This window comes from Erythrolamprus reginae, chromosome 2, assembly GCF_031021105.1.
Source record: "Erythrolamprus reginae isolate rEryReg1 chromosome 2, rEryReg1.hap1, whole genome shotgun sequence".
Lineage (NCBI taxonomy): Eukaryota > Metazoa > Chordata > Lepidosauria > Squamata > Dipsadidae > Erythrolamprus > Erythrolamprus reginae.
This window is the reverse complement of record NC_091951.1, coordinates 75,814,627-75,830,500: the sequence shown is the minus strand read 5'-3', so window position 1 is coordinate 75,830,500 and position 15,874 is coordinate 75,814,627. Positions and strand designations below refer to the sequence as shown.

At 39.4% G+C, this 15,874-nt stretch overlaps 1 protein-coding gene across 5 annotated transcripts in view; it reads left to right on the top strand.

Moving 5' to 3' along the window:
• The window catches only part of PLXNA1 (plexin A1), a 471,845-nt gene that overhangs the window by 432,984 nt on the left and 22,987 nt on the right, over positions 1-15,874 (top strand). For 3 of the 5 annotated variants that reach the window (XM_070738363.1, XM_070738364.1, XM_070738365.1), the window contains exons 24-28: positions 5,959-6,105; positions 8,711-8,870; positions 11,641-11,792; positions 12,692-12,788; positions 13,649-13,839. In XM_070738363.1, the coding sequence (XP_070594464.1) occupies positions 5,959-6,105; positions 8,711-8,870; positions 11,641-11,792; positions 12,692-12,788; positions 13,649-13,839 (747 nt within the window). The remainder of the gene's footprint in view (positions 1-5,958; positions 6,106-8,710; positions 8,871-11,640; positions 11,793-12,691; positions 12,789-13,648; positions 13,840-15,874) is intronic. The other 2 variants (XM_070738367.1, XM_070738366.1) reach the window with 2 other exon arrangements.

Below are 15,874 nucleotides of genomic sequence, written 5' to 3'. Positions count from 1 at the left end.
AAGGACTAGAAACCAAGACATGAAGAGAGGTTGCTGGAACTGGGCATGGATAGTGTAGCGAAAAGGAGGGCTAGGGGGGACATGATACCAGTATACAGTTACGTGAGAAGTTGCCACAGGAAGGAGGGGTTCACACTATTTTCCAAGGCACCAGGAACAATGGATGGAAGCTGACCAATGAGACATTCAACATGGAAATAAGGAAGAACTTCCCGACAGTGAGGGTGATCAACCAGTGGAACGGCCTGCCAGCAGAGGTCGTGAACACCCCAACACTCGACATGTTCAAAAAGAGATTGAACCTGGGTGGTGTAGGCTCTCCTGCTTGAGCAGGGGGTTGGACTAGATGACCTGCAAGGTCCCTTTCAACTCTAATACATTTTAAAAGAATTAAAATAAGAAGGCAAGGTTAAGTTATTTAGAAAAGGCTTTGCAAGCGAGTGGAATGTCAGCAGGCTTTGTTTTATAATCTCTTAGCCCCAAACTTGTGCAGGCAAGTCAAGCAAGTAAAAATATCTATATTTTCACGTATACAGCAGATTTTCATGAAAACATGTCACTCGGGGGATGCTGACAGGGCTCTGATCTTCGCGCGGGGGGGAGGGGGCGGGCAACATATCTTTGAGCCAACAATGACTGATGATCAGAACAGCAGTGCCAAGGAATGCTTTCTAAGAAGCTCTCTGGCTTTCCCTACAGGGTGCCACGGGGCAAATTTGTTTTTATAGTCTTGCTGGCTGTTCTGTCGTCAAATTGGGGGAAAGTATTCCCAAAGGTATAACTGTGGGCCACGTGGGATTATATATTCCCTTGTGACCACTATATAATAACACGTCCAGGCCTGTGAAACAGAGAAAAAGCTAGCTTGCCAAAATAATACATTGATTCAATTCCACTGAGAGATGAGAACAATATATTTTTTCTTTGCTCCCCCATTTCCCATTTAGCTGTCTGCTGCAGAAAAGGCGGGAATAGCCATCTTCCAGAAATCTGCAAGCCTTGGGACTGGAGGTTTTGTTCAGGCCTCAAGTGCCATTTATCAGCTTCCTAATGAGCCGTCCTAGGGAAATAGGAAAGCGAAACAGATAAAGAGGAGCATTGAAAAATGCACAATATTAGGTGCCTGATGAGCTAAATCTCATCAATAAGACACTGTGTGAGCATTAGCTATACTGCCTCAGGCCTCTGCATATGCACAGGCATTCACATGCCAAGCTCATACGTCCCACTGATTCCTATAGTTTCAGTTCATTCTTCCTTTGCTCTCTACCTATATTGGATTGCAACTCACCAGGATCCCAGCCAATTGATTATGCTACTGTGGGACACTAGGTCAGCAGGTGACTGATCCATTAAAAAAAAGAAATACACTGAACTGTATTTCGGGTAGGAATCATCAGCATTATGTAGACATCATTATAAGCACAATAGCAAGCTGTCCGTAGGATTTTTCATCATTTTATTCTTGTTTTTGGCTCCTTTTCTAGATTAACTGAGCTTGAAACCACAATCTCATTTTGTAAAATTCATCCTATATTGGCTGTAGGAGCATTCCTAATCATTTGACATAATGGGATTTTTAGATCTGTGTCCTTAAAAGATTGATTTTTTTTTTATGACCCTAGGGGAAAGTGCTGTGTACCTGAACGCAAAGTGGAGCAGTGGTCTCTGTGACATGCATTGGACACTATCTTCCTTTTCAGTTATGAAGTGTTATTTCTAATGTTGCTGATCAGGACTTAATCCCTGCTGCTTAGAAAAGGGAGAAAGGTTTGAGGTTGTTATAAAACATAGGTGCTTGCCTAAAGATAGGGTGTGTTTCTTCCTTTTTAACAAAGTGATAGAGGTGTATGTGAGGAGGAAAGAGGGCTTTAGAGTTTCTAAGCAGCCTGAAGCAGAATTTAGAATTTAAATGGAGGTAAAATCAGCAAATTGTGCTTTAGTGGGTTCCCTTTGGTTTGGTTTATGCTGTTATCATGGCAGCATATTGCATTCTGAATGGATAAATGTATTTATTGTTTTAGTTTGTTTCTGAAATATACCTAGTTTTTCAAACAGGGCTTTCCCAAGGCTGCCTGTGGTTTAGCTGATTGAAAATGATTATAAAAGCCAGTATCTAAAGTGACCTAATTGGTACCCTGGAAACTATAGCAGCCTCTGAAGCTACTGACAGTTCTGCATAGTTGAACTTAAGACATTAATCTTTGGAACAGAAAGCCAGGACCAATTTTGCTATTCATGAACAGAACTTAAAGGCCTCCAGGGAAGTCTGATATGGACAGGGTTAGTGAGGTATGCAATACATTCTGGTAACTATCCTGTTTAGTCTGTATTTCTTTCATTAGAACAGACAAAGCAATTCTGTTTTTTGATGTTGGAAAACTAATCAAAATAGCTAAATGCCAAAATGGGTTATCTGGAGTCATTGTGTGGTAAGTATCCATGAATAACAAAGAGATGGCTAATACATTATTTGGCATAAGACTAAATTGCTGAAAGCCAATCACATTGTTGGATGCAATGTCCTGATTTTATATGGCTTAATCCCTGAAACTCCTCTCTGCTTTGTTAGTAAGCCTGTGTCAAGTTCTGCCACCTACCAGGAAAAACAAAAAGGCCTTCCACTGTTGCTTGATAAAGGAAGATTCAACTAAGTACGGCTGAGAGTCAGAAAGCCCAAGATCAGTTAGCAAATATAAAATAATTAATAGGTCAATCCCAAGATTTAAGAGTTTGCAGAACTCTTCTTTTTATTGTCAGATACATAATATCTCCCAAACCTCTCTAGAATAAGAATGGCAAATGGGTTAGTCCTCAGAGGTGCTTTTGAACAAGCAATCCACTACTCTTATGAGCACTTTAAACAGCCCTGATGAAAAGGCAGGCACAAGCAGCCCCAAAGCAATGCCTGGCTTGTCAGCTGACTGCAAGTGGTAGAAAACGATATACCAGGCAAACACAATAGACAAATGAGATGTGACCAAGGAGCCATCTTCAATTTATCCTCCACTCAGACTTGCATGTTTGTGGCTGAGCGGTTTGCAGAGACCTTTTATGAGCAATCAAAAACTGCCTGGGAAGAAACTTTATATTTTTGGCTTCACCTGAAACAAGAGAGAAGGACTAAAAGAGGAGCATTTTTATAGGATGGCTCATAATTCCCATGTGTGCCTGTTAAACGGATGGTCATCATTTGGCTTGTGCATTACGAGGCGACAAGACAGTTATTAATAAACAGCACAGCACCCACATTTTCCCCCCAAGCAGACTTAATGAAGCCAAGTTTGCAAATGAAACATAATTTCAAAGACAGGCGTGTTGTCGGAAGGTCTACGGATGATGTATGCCTGTTCCTTCTTGTTAGCAGCTGTCTCTTTAATTACTGCAGATGCTAACGAGATGCTAACAGCATATGGTGACAGAGAGAGCGGGCTCACTTTGCACCAAAGTAGAATTTGTTGTGCTGGTGGCCACCAGAATAAGAGGGGGCTCCATATAGGTAATGTAGAATATTGTCCCTTAGGTTCCCAGCATCTCATAATTTGGAGCTGTTCAAAGTACTGAAATATTTTGGGAATTAATTACATAGCAGCATTATAGATCAGATCTATAATAATGTATAAATGTTGGAGACCACATCTTTCTTCCCAGATGGCAATTATTGGAGTAGTACCAGATGTGGGTTGATCCTGGTTCGGATCAGTTCTTTAGAACCGATAACGGGAATTTCCCTCCACTCGCCAAACCGGGACCGATCAATAGTTGGGTACGCCCCCAAACCAGCTCTAATGTTTTTGGCTTTTGTCACACGCAGAAGTTGGATTTTTGGCACTATGTGTGCATATGGGGCATGGCCAGCATAGGACAAAATGAACGGGCAATAAGGTAATTTAGAACCCACCCCTTAGTAGGTTCTAACCCTAATCACTCCTTTGAATAATTTATCTCTTAGCCTAATAATTTTAAACTCTTCATTGCTACTCATTTCTCTCATAAACAATCTGGCCCCTTGTCAAATATCTCTTATTGCATAATACCGCACCCTTCAAGGTTTCTTTCATCTAAGCACTGTGACCTAGCACATTTCCCTTAACTGAAATTATTTTTCTTACACTTCTAAAAAAGCAGGACATAGATAAGGTTGCCTCTTTCACAGTAGAGTAAATTGTGTTGCTTTTATCAGTGCAGGGAAGCTGACTCGTTGATTATGTATTTGCTTTTTTATATAATAAGAACAGCAGAGGACACCTAGAAAAATGAACTAGGAACTATAGAAGAAACAACAGGAAGCATTTATTTCAAACCATCAGATGATTGTCAAGTTGACCTTATTACTATCAAATACGGGGATGAAGCAGCACGATTAAACACATTTTTAAGGAATAAAAGAAATTTACAGAAGTTAATTGAAATACAGATTAATGTAGGAAATTGGAGTGGGAAAATTCACAGCTGAGTTGAGAAACTTGGAGGAGATATCGGGGCTGCAAGTTTATCTCTGAGCTTTTAGCAATAAAATGTTTAAGAAACAAACTAGAAGTAAATCTGCATACCTTAATTATTTTGTCTAGAGATTGCAACCGTAGTGTGCAAAAATAGACAATGATCTGATGGCATATGTTCTTTTCATAAGGAGCAAGTTCTGACTGAGGTGCTGATTGGCTGAGGATTGATTAGGCTGTTGCAGTTGTCCAAGCAAAGTTCTTATTTCCTGTACATGCCTTGCATAATCTGTATGTGTGTGGTATACTACCAGGAATGGATTCTAACTTACTTCGCTGCCGGTTCCCTTCCTTCCATGCACTGTGCCAATTTTATTTTTAAAAAGCTGAAAACAAGATGGCAATTCATGCACAGTGCAAGAAACCCAGCTTCTGCACATGTGCAGAAGGGAAAAAAGGATTAAAAAAAAAAAGATGGCTAAGTCCTGTGATGTCCCCAGCAGCTTGCTACCAGTTCAGGTGAACCAGTCCAAACCTGGAGGAACCTGTATATTACCTACACTAATACAAAAAATTCAGGGATTTTTCAATCAATCTTATCTCTTTCATTAAAAAAAAAAAAGCTTATTGCCTCTTCAAGAAGCTCTGAAGTAAGGCTCTTAATGTGCTTTCAAAATCAGGCCAGGTTTGGGCTGCTTCTTTAAAGCTCTAGAAATAATAGAGTCTATGCCAGAAATGGTGCTTCCCAGATTCTCTGAGGATTTTAGTTATAAAAGATGCCACAGAAAATATAGCCTTCAAATAATTGTGCATTGCTCTTCACTTAAATCTCTTGTTAAATCAAATTTTCTGAAAGGGTCTTCATTTGAATTTAAAATATTGAATCCTTAGCTTGGTTTGCCATTATTAAGTTACAATCTGTGGAGCTCAATGACCTTCAGTGAAATTCTTGAAACTGTTGTTTACATACACATTTTTCACTGCCTTTTTCTAAACTATTTCCTGGAGACCTCCCTCTTTCTCCCCCCTCTCTTTCCCCCCTCCCTCTTTCTCTGTCTCTCTGTCTCTCTCTCTGTCTCTCTCTCTCACACACACACACACAGAGGTCAGGAATTGCATATTGCAACTGTAAATATTTTTTTTCCTTTTTAAAAGTTTAGACTGAATAAGCAGCTGCTATTTTGGATGAGCGATTAACAAGAGAAACCTTAGCAAAGCAAATAGAGCTACTTTTGGAGACAATACAGTATTGAATTAATAATTAACAAAATCCTGACCTTGCTCAATCCCGGTCATTTCTGTGTGCATACTTTTTATCGTGCAGCAAGCATCCTGTAAAATAATCATTTAATTGAAGCATGAAATAATGGCTAATAAAATCAGCCCTTGATGCAGATCCTTCTAAAAGACAAGAATAGCAACTACGGTATTTCTCGTACATACCTATGCAAGTTATTTTGGCAATGAAGCATAATGTTATACTGACCACCCTTCTTTTTCTTTATCCTTTCTTCAGGAGTGTGCAGGTGAACCTCTGTTTATGTTGTATTGTGCCATCAAACAGCAGATGGAAAAGGGGCCTATAGATGCCATCACTGGAGAGGCCCGCTATTCCCTGAGTGAAGACAAGCTCATCCGGCAACAAATTGACTACAAAATGTTGGTTAGTAACATTGGGAATTTAATTGGGATGAGTCTTCTGAGTTAGCCCTGCTGATAATTCTCTGCTAGTGGAGAAAATCACTATTTAATAAGGTAGTTGTTCCTTCATCAAGACCCATAATAAGAAAAGGAAATAATGTAGCATGAGAGGTGAGAATGTTCTCTAATTTTTGTTGGTATTCTCTAAATATTTGATAGAGTAGTCCAGTGCTTCTTAAACCTTGTTCTCTTGGGACCTCTTCGCTTTTAAAAAAAATATGGAGGTCCCCAAAAGAACTTTTTTTCCGAATGGATTATATTTTTGATACATACCATATTTAAAATTAAAATTGCATGTTTGCTGCTGCTAACATTGTGCAGGTTTGAGGTTATTTTAATATTATATTATTTTTCGGCCTTTTTAGATATTGAATGATAACATCCACCCCATTGCGGTTCTGTGTGTATGTGTATGTGTGTGTGTCTCTCTCTGTGTGTATGTAATGGTGGCTCAGCAGTTAAGACATGAGGCTTGTTGGCTGGAAAGCCAGCAGCCCAGGTTCATGACCCAAGTGCCACACAACGGGGTGAGTTCCTGTCCTCAGCCCAGTCCTTGAAAAACTAGCTGTTTCTACCCACCCACCAACCTACTGTGTTTCTTATATTTTTTTGAACCTTGAAATAAGCACTTGGCCTTACTGCCATACACTCAAAAGCCCGATTGGGCTTATTATCAGATGTCTTATTTTGAGGAAAACCTACCTATGAATATGGATCAGGGGTAAAATGCATCTGGCTCTATCTGGCTCAAGGGATACCCACCCACATAGATGTCTCTTTTTTGCCACATTTTCTGCATTTGCATTTACACAGAATGCTTTGCACACATGCAGACAATGGTGCATTCGAGCCAAGCCAGTGCATGCACAGTGCGAACAAATTTGCAAGCCGGTAGGGAAGAAAGTGAATTTCACCCCATCCATATCCATATTTATATTGATATATACTTTATTTAAACTAAATTTGTATTTGCATGATCTCTGTAGCCACCATAAGCTAAATAAATAATGTTTCAGCAAAGACTGGCAAATACTTCTCAGATCCCTCAGAGATGTTTGCAGAACTTTAAGAATCATTGGATTAGTCCCTAGTACTAAAGTTATAGTGTGAATCCTTGGAAGAAAAAAATGGCATTAAAATACAGACACACAGCATTCTTTAAAGCCCCAGTGGGCTATAAATAAGAGTTCTTTTCTAATATTAATATTAATTCTCTTCCTAAATCAAAGGAGGAAAAAAAACCTTCTTCCTTTGTGTTCTGTCGAGCTCTCTGGTAGAATCCTCCCAAAAATGCACAGATACAATTTCAGACACACACACGTTTGAAAATTCAAACCAATGTTCTTTATAATGAAAATTCACTTAAACCAAGCCCTCTTTTGGTATAGCAAAGAGCACTCGTCTCCAAACAAACTGGTAATTTGTACAAGTCCCTTATCAGTTTTGTGATACTTAGCTTGCAGCTGTGAGGCAATTCACAGTCCTTCTTCTTCCACAAAGTGAAACACACTTTGCCCTGGTTTAGTTTCAAAGCGGGGGAAAATCAGCACACAAAGGTCAAAGTCAGTAAAGCAGTCACAACACACAAAGATCAGATAATCCTCCACAATGGCCAAACCCACACACTGCTATTTATAGCAGCCTCACTAATTACCACAGCCCCACCCAACCACAGGTGGCCTCATTTTCTTTGATAATAATCTCTCAGTTGTTGTTGCCTATGCATCGCTCTCTGCATGCGTGGCTGTATCATTAACTCTTGTTCTGAATCCAAGGAGGAGCTAGATAATTGATCTCCTTCTGAGCTGTCTGCCACACTCCTCCTCCCTGTCACTCATGTCTTCTTGGTCAGAGGATCCTTCATCATCAGATTCCACCGGGGCAAAACAGGCCTGCAGCATGTGGATGTCTCCCCCACATCCACAGTCCTTGGGGCAGGAGCTGGGCCAGAGCTAACCACAACACTTTGTGCCATATATAAAAAGCATAGTAACTATTTTCTTCTACAGAATATGAACCGTGACAAATAGTGATGCTAGGTTTAAAGAGCATAGGTATCATTCATGGCGAGATATAGAAGTATAGACATCTGCCTTTTACTAAGTCAGGTCATTGGCCTGTACATTCTAATATAGTTGACTCATTACTTCAGGCTTTTAGACTGGAGATTCTCCTATTCAGAGATGCTTAAAGTTGTACTTTGAACCTTCTGCTGCAACCAGGTGATCTATGTCAGCTATGATTTCCCCTATTATTTTCAAATGAGAACATTATGCAGCAAGCTTCTCCTCAGATTTCCTTCCTAATTAGAGTGGAATGATGCGTTTCAAGACAGCCTAATGACAGCCCTTCCTCTCATCCATTTCATCTGACGAAAGCTGTAATATTATACAGAGCATTCCTGTACACAACTGTGTTGATATTTATTTTATTTTTGAAATTTGCATGATGCCCTACAAAACCAAGTTTTCATATTACCAAAAGACCAAAAAAAATGTTTAAAATTAAAGCAATCGTTAAAAAAGAAAGAAGGTAGTTAAGCTTTTTCATTCTTCCCTTTTATACAGACACTAAATTGTGTGAATCCTGAAAATGAAAATGCTCCTGAAATTCCAGTCAAGGTCCTAAATTGTGATACCATCACACAAGTGAAGGAAAAGCTGTTGGATGCTGTGTACAAAGGAGTACCATATTCCCAAAGACCCAAAGCAGGAGACATGGACTTGGGTGAGCAATGGTTTCTGATGTGGTTAGGATAAACAGTAGATTTGTATTGTAATAATGACATAAGGGTTATTATTAATAATAATAATAACAACAACAACAACAACAGCAACAACAACAATGTTCTGTCGGGCTCTCTGGTAGACTCCTCCCGAAAATTCACAGGTACAAATTTCAGACACACACACGTTTGAAAATTCAAAACAATGTTCTTTATAATGAAAATTCACTTAAACTAAGCCCTCTTTTTGTATATCAAAGAGCACTCGTCTCCAAACAAACTGGTAATTGGTACAAGTCCCTTATCAGTTTTGTGATACTTAGCTTGCAGCTGTGAGGCAATTCACAATCCTTCTTCTTTTATAAAGTGAAACACACTTTGCTCTGGTTTAGTTTCAAAGCAGAGAAAAATCAGCACCCAAAAGGTCAAACGCAGCAAAGCAGGCACGAAACACAACGATCAGATAATCCTCCTCAATGGCCAAACCCACAGGCTGCTATTTATAGCAGCCTTACTAATTACCACAGCCCCACCTAACCACAGGTGGCCTCATTTTCTTTGATAATAATCTCTCAGTTGTTGTTGCCTATGCATCGCTCTCCGCATGGGTGGCTGTATCATTAACTCTTGTTCTGAATCCAAGGAGGAGCTAGATAATTGATCTCCTTCTGAGCTGTCTGCCACACTCTCCTCCTCCCTGTCACTCATGTCTTCTTGGTCAGAGGAGCCTTCATCAGCAGATTCCACCGGGGGCAAAACAGGCCTGCAGCATGTGGATGTCTCCCCCACATCCACAGTCCTTGGGGCAGGAGCTGGGCCAGAGCTAACCACAACAAACAACAACAACAATAATTTATTAGATTTGTATGCCTCCCCTCACCGAAGACTCGGAGTGGCTCACAATTATAACAATGTGACAAATCCAATATTTAAAATGCAATATAAAAGATAAATCAAAAGGATTCTTTTTACTTCAATAAAGGAACTGTATGCTTTTCCAGACTTGTGTGGCTGGTTAAGAAGCTGCCGCTTATTTTTTCCACCTGTATGTATAAATTTAGCCATTTTCCTTCCCTTTCCCCACAGTTCTCTTCACACATGAACTCTGTATTTGTTGATAGATACAATATCCCCCTGCATGTTCTAAGGCCACATTTTAAAATTATCAAACTTGATGGCAATTTCAAACTAATGACACAGGGGAATAGGCAGAGGCTAAAAAGAGACAGTTGATTATTTATTTATTGGCAACTCAATTGGTAGTATTTTGATTAATGGATCCGTTTGTATGAGGAAGAATAAGGAAGTATGCAAGAGCTACAAGTTGGTATGGTTTTCTAGATGATCATTTGGTTATTTATTTTTCCATCCATCCAATTTCTAGGCTGCCCAAAAATAATTCTGAATCGCTTCACACAGTTAAAAATTGAAAAAGCAATTTTTATATAAAAAATAGTCTGAGTGAACAATGAAAAAAACAATTCCAACCCCCACCCCACCCCATTAGTCTCAACCTGGTAGGCCCCTTTGAGAAGCTCTGAATAAAGAGTCATGTTTTGGGGAGTTTTTTGAAGGCAAGTAGAATTGGGTGCAGGGGTCAAGAAATGTTCTTGTACGTGAATTAAAAGAAAATAATAGATTTTCTTTTGTGTGATTCAGTCATCAGATAGAATACAAATGAGGATGGTGATGATGATATCCCTTTAGTCGAGTCCTTAGCAGAAATAATTGGAATAGAACAATGGTAGTTTAAAATGGCTAATATAGGGAAACTAGACCCATTGTATAGCAGAATTTGCAGGAAGATTAGCCAAACTTGGTAAACCTGTTTCGTGCCTTGATTGCAATGATAAATTTTGCTTTAACCCATAAGTGAAGAAACAGATTTGTCATTTAAAACTGGATCCAGTAGCAAGAAAGAGTCACAGCTTGGGTAGAGATTCTCCATTTTGAAATTTATCACCGCAAAGTCTTTCCCTCAGAAATGATCCCATAATCTTCTTTGGGAAGAAACTAAAGACATAAAAATGGGCAAGAGGTGATTCAGTATTCCACATCTGAACAACCTTTTGCTCCAAAAATGAAGCCCTTATACTTGAAACCTTCAGACTAGGTAAAAGGAATGTGTAGCTTGAGACAGATGCTATTTGGTATGCAAGGAAGAATCATTTTTCATTCTCAAAGAAAAATGTTATTATGATGTATTGCTGATTCTAGGTTAGCATTTTAAACAAGTTGATGATCACAGGAAGTAATAAGATGTAATATCTAAGAGATGATGAGAACAGTAATCTCATATAAAGTAGTGAACTAAATATTTTCGGAGGTGGGGGAAGGGAACTGACAAAATCCCAGTAGTTGAGATGAGAATGCTTATGATCACTGAATATATAAGACTCACAGGATTTAAAAGCAGAAAGTTGTTGAATATGCTGGAGACATTCTTGAAAATTCCTCCAAATGTGAAGTTAAATAATTTGAAGTTTTGTGGACAGGGGTTGCTTTTGAGTCTGTCTTTCACTTCCATCAACCACAGTTTTCTTGGCAATCACTTCAGAATTGATTTGCCATTGTTTTGTTCCTAATAGTGGGAAACCGAAGTCACCAAGGAGAAAATAGCCCTATTATATTTAGAGATTTTCCTAGCATAATTGTTGTTAACTAAAGCACCAACTTAATGGGGTTTAGAGTGGGATGTGGCTTTTTAAAATGGCTTCTGCCATGCCTCATTCACATGCTCTCCATGCCTTTCATTCTGTGATCTGTCCAAAGTGAGCACGATCCCCAGTGACCCCATGCCCTTCTCTTCCATCGGTGCAGAGTGGCGGCAGGGCAGGATGGCTCGGATAATTCTTCAAGATGAAGATGTCACCACGAAGATCGACAATGACTGGAAAAGGCTCAACACTCTAGCTCATTACCAGGTGTGGTTGTCCTTGGGATTTTGCCATAGCAGTGGCAGAAGAGATATGACGTCTGAATATGCTATATGAATCTTAATAAGATACATATATTTATCTCATATATGAGAGATGAATACTACAAAAACTATTGTTATTTATTTTACTACTGAATTATAATTGGCGGGAGAGAATAGGATGGAAGTCTAGGCTAGATTCTGGTGTGAACATTTGATGAGTGCTAAATAATGAAGAACGTAACATGGCTCAGGATGGTATTGTTAGGTTTTTGGTGTCCTTTGAGTTTGTTTTTCTTCTTGCAGACATTTTATTATCAGACTAGACAACATCAGTACACAGATGATGCTACCTAGCCTGGTGATATTTGTAAGAAGAAAAGGAAGTGAGAATACTAAATTATACATCTTGTAGAGAATAAAAAGAAAGCTCCTAGCTCTTAACAAAAGAAGCATTAAAATTAGGTACAAGATTGTTCTCTTTCTCTGTATTCTTCCTGACAAGGCCTGAGAGAATCCATATGCTGTCCTGTGTGCTTTGTCTTTGATCTGTCCACTACAAACAATTGAATAAATATGCTCTAACAAAGCAAGAATGAAAGAAGAACAAATTCTAGTCGAAGCTGAAAAGCTTTCTATTTTTGTGCCAGGCAGATTTTGAAGGAGATAAAACTCAGGTCAGATTTGAGAATCCTAAGGAATGGAAAATGGCTTTTTATTAAGAAGAAAAAAAGAAAGCTTTCTTCTGTTTGTGTTTACATTATGAGAGAATGAGCTGCCCATCTTCTCAAATTTAAGTTAAACCTGCTCTTTCAGCTTCCTTTAGTAGGGAGTTCAGTGTTGGTTGGAGTGAGAGAAGTAGAAGTTATAGATCTTCAGTCTTAATTTTGGTAATATTCTCTACAGGTAACAGATGGTTCATCTGTGGCACTGGTGCCCAAGCAGAACTCTGCCTACAACATTTCCAATTCCTCTACTTTCACAAAATCTCTCAGTAGATATGGTGAGTAAATGAGAAAATATCATTGCCAGTTTACTGTCTAGAATTCAGTAGCAATCTGGTAATTAAGAAAAAAAGTCTTCCTAAGTTTTTTTTAAAAACCCAGACTAAAAAGGATACCATGTGTCAGTCAAGCCTGGTGACTTTCCTTGGCTTTGCATGACAAAATTGACCTAGGCCCATTTTATAGTAATCCAACCTGCTTAAGCTGCTCCCAGTTAAGGCTTTTGCCTCTGGTTGCTTCACCCAGTTTAGTTATGCTTCCAAAATCTGTATTTATTCATTGTGTTTTCTTAAAGCCACCATGCTTTCACCCTAACCCTAACAACAGTAATAAAAAACATCATGCAAATCCAATACTAAAAACAACTAAAAAACCCTTATTATAAAACTAAACATCCATACAAACAAACATACCATGCATAAATTATAAAGGCCTAGGGGGAAAGAATGTCTCAATTCCCCCATGACTGACGACAGAGGTGGGTTTTAAGGAGCTTACGAAAGGCAAGGAGGGTGGGGGCAATTCTAATCTCTAGGGGGAGTTGATTCCAGAGGGTCGGGGCCACCACAGAGAAGGCTTTTCCCCTGGGCCCCGCCAAGCAACATTGTTTTGTTGACGGGACCCGGAGAAGGCCCACTCTGTGGGACCTAACCGGTCGCTGGGATTCGTGCAGCAGAAGGCGGTCTTGTAGATAATTATTTAATTAAGTTTTATTGACAGGGTAGCCCAAAACATATCATATTTCTTGATGGTATGACAGGCCATGCTGCAAGTTAAATGAGGTGGAGGGAGGACAGCAGAGGCCAAGAGTCAGCGGAGGAGGGAGAGGCAGTTGCCATTATATGTGGTTTCCTCACAGAGAGTATGCTCCGGACAGCTAGCAGCCCTGACAGTCTCCGTTCCCGGACCCCTATGATCACACCTGACCTGGAGAGTGGCACCAAGCTATGGCATCTGGTGAAGAATCACGATCACATGGATCAGCGAGAAGGTGATCGTGGCAGCAAGATGGTCTCAGAAATATATTTGACTCGTCTGTTAGCTACTAAGGTAAATCAGAATGGCTCCAGGTCCACTGTGAGATTGGGGTAGTGTTGTAAGTTTGTTAATTGTAAGAGCAAGAACACTTAGACTTATATACTGCTTCACAGTGCTTTGCAGCCCTCCCTAAGATGTTTACAGAATCAGCATATTGCCCCCAACAATCTCTGTCCTTATTTTATCAACCTCAGAAGGATAGAAGGTTGAATCAACCTTGAGCCTGGTGTGATTTGAACTGCCAAATTGCAGTCAGCCCCAGTAGTTAGCAGAAGTATCCTGCAGTACTGCATTCTCACCACTGCGCCACCATGGCTCTTAATATTTTATTATGAACTCTACCCTGTTCACCTTTTTTCCTAAGTTGTTTTATATACTTATATGAATTATATTGCACCTGATTCTAATTGCAGGGTGTCCAGCAAACTGGAATACAGGGAAATCAGGGAATTATCAGGGAAATTGGTGGTTTGGGAAATATCAGGGAATTTGTGATCAAAACAGAATAAATCAGGGGGGAAAAGCAAAAAAAATGTTTAAAATTAAAATGTGTAAAAGTCAGGGGGAAAAGTCATGTAAAAAAAAAGCACATCATGCTGCCTGGCAAAGTCAAGCAAAAATGATCATAATTGTGGCAACAACTTGCTTCCCCAGCTACTGATATTTCTCCACAGCTTAGCCATTTGGTAAGACGTCATCACGACCGTGCCTTAAGTAGATTGCAAGTTACAGGAAAATGTCAGGGAAATATCAGGGAATTTCAAAATGCTTTCCCTCTGGACACCCTGTAATTACCATCTATTGGGGGATGGAGTGTAGTGAATCCTGCAGTGGGCAGAGGATTGAACTTAATGACCTCTTAGTCCATTTCAGTTCTGTGATTCCACTGATGGGTTAGTGACAGTCTCTCCCTCCAAACGTGATCCATAATGAGGAGATGAATATTAGTTGACCTAGTGGATAAGATACTAATTTAGGAAGCAGGAAACCTTGAGTTGTAATCCCATATTATCCGCGAAACCCAGATTGGTGATCTTGGGCCGGCCACTCTCTCTCAGTAGTGATTAGTGATTCTACTGCTTCTGATACGATGAGTTGTCTGATTCCTTTGTTTTCATCACTTCCCATTTCTAGCCTTTTTATAACTGACCTCCCACTAAACCCTAGCTATTATCAAAAGCAAAATGGGATTCCAGTCTCTAGGTGCTATAATCATTGATTTATCCCGCTTCATTGTTTATGCACTTGATGGACGCCCTCATTTTAACAGTGTTCCATATCAGCAAAAACCCAAGCGAAGGAGTATTAAAAATCCATTGGCTTATGAAACCAACACCAAACTGCTCACAATATAATTGCTGCACTAATTCCAGAAGTAAATGAAACAGCCAGTAGAAGATTTGTATTGGAACAAATCAAAATAGTAGTCTGTTGTCAGATTCTGAAAAAAACCACGATAACTGCAGAGCTAAATTCAGCTCAGCTGAATCTATCCTAGCCAAATCATAAATCAAAGTAATCTGCAAGAGGAATACTGGTTGCTGTATTCTATTTTTTAGCTTGTACAGTTTTAGAATATATATACATTCCAGGTTATATATACTGTTTGCTTCTTCTATGAGCAGCTAAAAAATCTTAAGTAGTAGAAAGCTTTTCTTTCTTTCTTTCTTTCTTTCTTTCTTTCTTTCTTCCTGCCTTCCTTCCTTCCTTCCTTCCTTCCTTCCTTTCCTGCCTCCTTTACATCACTGAACACATCTATAAATATTGTCCATTTGGTTAGTTTCAGAATATACAGGTGACACATTAATTTGAACATTCCATCAGAAAGCACAGATTCTTCATGAGGGATAAAGTGACAAACTCTCTCAAATATTTTCAGAATTCCATCATGGATTTCCCCCCTTCTCTCTCAGTTTAAAAGCAGTCCTTTTTCATAGGGAGATACCTGGATTATCTCAGCCTGAAGGAAAGGAATATATCTACATCTTAGGTATTTTCTGGCTGTTGAAAGGGGCAGTTTTTGAAAGTACTTTCAAAATTCAAGAAT